At 39.9% G+C, this 2,989-nt stretch overlaps 1 protein-coding gene across 1 annotated transcript in view; it reads right to left on the reverse strand.

Annotated features, from left to right (window-relative positions):
• Positions 1-2,989, reverse strand: part of LOC109229156 (protein CHROMATIN REMODELING 8) — an 8,272-nt gene that overhangs the window by 1,345 nt on the left and 3,938 nt on the right. Inside the window, exons 5-7 of the mRNA XM_019394503.1 lie at positions 2,087-2,930; positions 1,054-1,663; positions 191-640 (exon numbers count right to left, since the gene is read on the reverse strand). Of these exons, the coding sequence (XP_019250048.1) occupies positions 191-640; positions 1,054-1,663; positions 2,087-2,930 (1,904 nt within the window). The remainder of the gene's footprint in view (positions 1-190; positions 641-1,053; positions 1,664-2,086; positions 2,931-2,989) is intronic.

Below are 2,989 nucleotides of genomic sequence, written 5' to 3' on the forward strand. Positions count from 1 at the left end.
AAAAAAAAAAAAAAAAAAACCACCCCAAACCAAAAAAAAGACAGAAAATAAGGTCAAAAAATCTAAAGCATTTGCACACAGTGATCAACTTGATCTAATGAGCATCAACAGCAGACAGTGACATCTAGACTGGGGGTGGCTGGGAATATGAAGCCTACTGTGCATTGACTAACGAAAATAGAGGGCTTACATGGATCCCGTGAGCATCAAAAAGACTCTGCAGGATGCTTGCTTCTCCATCTAACTCTCCATTGCTGTTACCATCTCCCGCTTTTCCCTTGGTTTTTGAGTTGTTTCCCCCGCCAATATTGGAATCATCATCCTTTTCTGCCGTTGCTTTAAAAGATTGTTTATCATGATTATCTGGGACCCCAACAATGTTCACATCTTCAGATACCTGGCTGAAAATGCTAGATGTTTCTGTAGATCCCCCATTTTCATCATCATTTAATGTAAAGAGATCCTTCATATCTCTTGCTTTGAAAAATCTTCTTTGCTGTGGGTTCTTCAATATTTTGTTGGTAAGAAAGTGCTTGTAAATCTGTCGATGATACACCTTCTCCTCTATGGTTCCTCGGGTAATCAATCGATACACTGTAACATCCTTTTTCTGACCAATTCGCCAAGCACGCTCCCGGGCCTGTCCTATGTAAAGGTCCCAATTAAACACGTTGAGCAAATATCAATTAATTACTTAGACATCAACATTATCCAGAAAAAATTACTTAGACGTGCACCTTAGCTCAATAGAACTCAATACACCTCTCCTCTCCTTATATATACATATACATATATATACATATATATATATAGTTTTTACCCTATAATTTCCAACAGATTCTCTTGCATGTAGAGAATGACTCCATTGCCAGACCAAGTTTCACCAGAAACTTAATAGAATGAAATTTGCCAAGCACCATTAGTTAAGGGGCTAAAGTATCATAAGCAATATTTGGAGTCCAACAACACAAAACAGCGTGTTCTTGAAGGACCAAGAATCTCATTCTCTTCATGATTGGAAAATCAATAACAAGAGGATAAGAGTAGAAGTACCTGCATGTCAGTTGATGGGTTCCAGTCAGGATCAAAAATGATTACTCTGTTAGCTCCTGTCAAGTTTGTCCCCAGACCACCAACTTTTGTTGTCAAGATGAAGATGAAAATATCGTCTGTATTGTTAAATTCATCTATCAAAGCCATCCTCTGCTTTACAGGAGTGACACCATCCATTCGCCTATAATTGTACTCACAAGAAACCAGAAATCTCTCAAAAATATCAAGCATCTGTTGAGTTTGAGAAAAAAGGAGAACACGGTGCCCCTGTTCTTTCCATACCTTAAGCACCTCTGCAACAACTTTCATTTTACCACTGCGTTCAGGATTTCCATAGTCTGGATCTCTACAGGAGTGTTCTCTCTCGAGAAGATCGGGATGGTTGCAAATTTTCCGCATTACATCAATTCCAGAGAGAGAATTCCTGTTCCCATCAAAGATCTGTTCAACCTCAGAGCTAGCAAGAAAAGCTCGGTAAACAGATCGCTGCTCTGGTGTGAGGCTGCAGAAGAGGACATGCTCAGTTTTCTTAGTGAGATGAGCATTGACATCAGCTTTCATCCGCCGGAGGAGGTAAGGCATGATTAAGTCACGCAACACCACAGCGCATCTGCATATCAACAGAGCAAAGCCACATAATGAACCACAAACTCAATGCCACATCCCCTACGAGGACCACCCCAGATCCCTCAAGGGTCCAACATGTGCCAATTAAACCAGGGTTAGCAATAAATTTAGAAGATCACAAGCGCTACAAGTTCTAATCAGTATTTTCCCATTTTTAGCTTTCTTTTAGTTTACTTCTGCCCTCTCAAGAGCCGAGGCAAGGGGGACAATCAGTTGCCATGGACTACTACAGATTTCCTCCTTCTTCATTTCCATAAGTTCATCCAGAATTATATATAATAACATGAATAAAAATAGGAAAAAAATACAAAACATAGATAGTCCCTTTGCCTCCAACTCAGATGATAACTAAAAATCAAAAGGAGAAAGTAACTACATAAACTCTACTGTGGGATAAAACGCCAACCTGTAAGCTGTGGAAACTTGCAAGGGTGTTGCATTAGCATACCCCCCAACAGATATGGGAACAGCAAATTCAGCCTCAAACACAGGTAGAACTCCCAACTTTCCAGGGAAGACAAAATCAAACAATGACCACAGTTCACTCAGCTTGTTTTGAATTGGGGCACCTGTCATTATGATACGGTGAACAGTCTGGAGCTGTTTGCATACAAGAGTAACTTCAGCATTTGGATTCCGAATTCGATGTCCTTCATCTAAAACTGCATAACCCCATTCGATGTCAAGTAATTTCTCTCCCAATATACGGAGTTGCTCATAAGTAGTGATCAATAGTCCAGAATTTGATCTTACAACACGAGCTATCACGGGATCCCATTTTTTGGAAGTCCTCGAAGATGTGTTTCCTTCAGTCTCACTGTCAAGCAGATCTTCGCTTTCATAGTCACTTTCAGAATCTGCTTGCTTCTTTTTACTTGATAGATCATGAGCTGAATCATGTAATATCTCCACGTGGAAGCTGGGATACCATTTTTTAGCTTCCCTCTTCCATTGCCTCAAAAGAGTGACCGGACAAATGATAATGCTTGGCTTATACATATTGCTAAAATGCAGTGATCCGAGAAAAGATAAAACCTGTACGGTTTTACCAAGACCCATCTCATCTCCAATTATCCCACCAGCTCTTTGACAGTGAAGTTCCCACAGCCACTGTACACCAACCTTCTGATAGTCAAAAAGACTGTTAAAGATAGTTTCCGGGATTCTGAATCCACCTTCAAGTGCCACAAAAGGAGGTTCTACATCTTCAATATCCCCTTGGTTGTCCTCATGACTGGAGGTATTGACATCTTCAGCAGATAAAGAGAGTTTAGTACCTTTTATATATATATATATATATATATATATA

This window comes from Nicotiana attenuata, chromosome 1 (genome assembly GCF_001879085.1).
Source record: "Nicotiana attenuata strain UT chromosome 1, NIATTr2, whole genome shotgun sequence".
Classification (NCBI taxonomy): Eukaryota; Viridiplantae; Streptophyta; class Magnoliopsida; order Solanales; family Solanaceae; genus Nicotiana; species Nicotiana attenuata.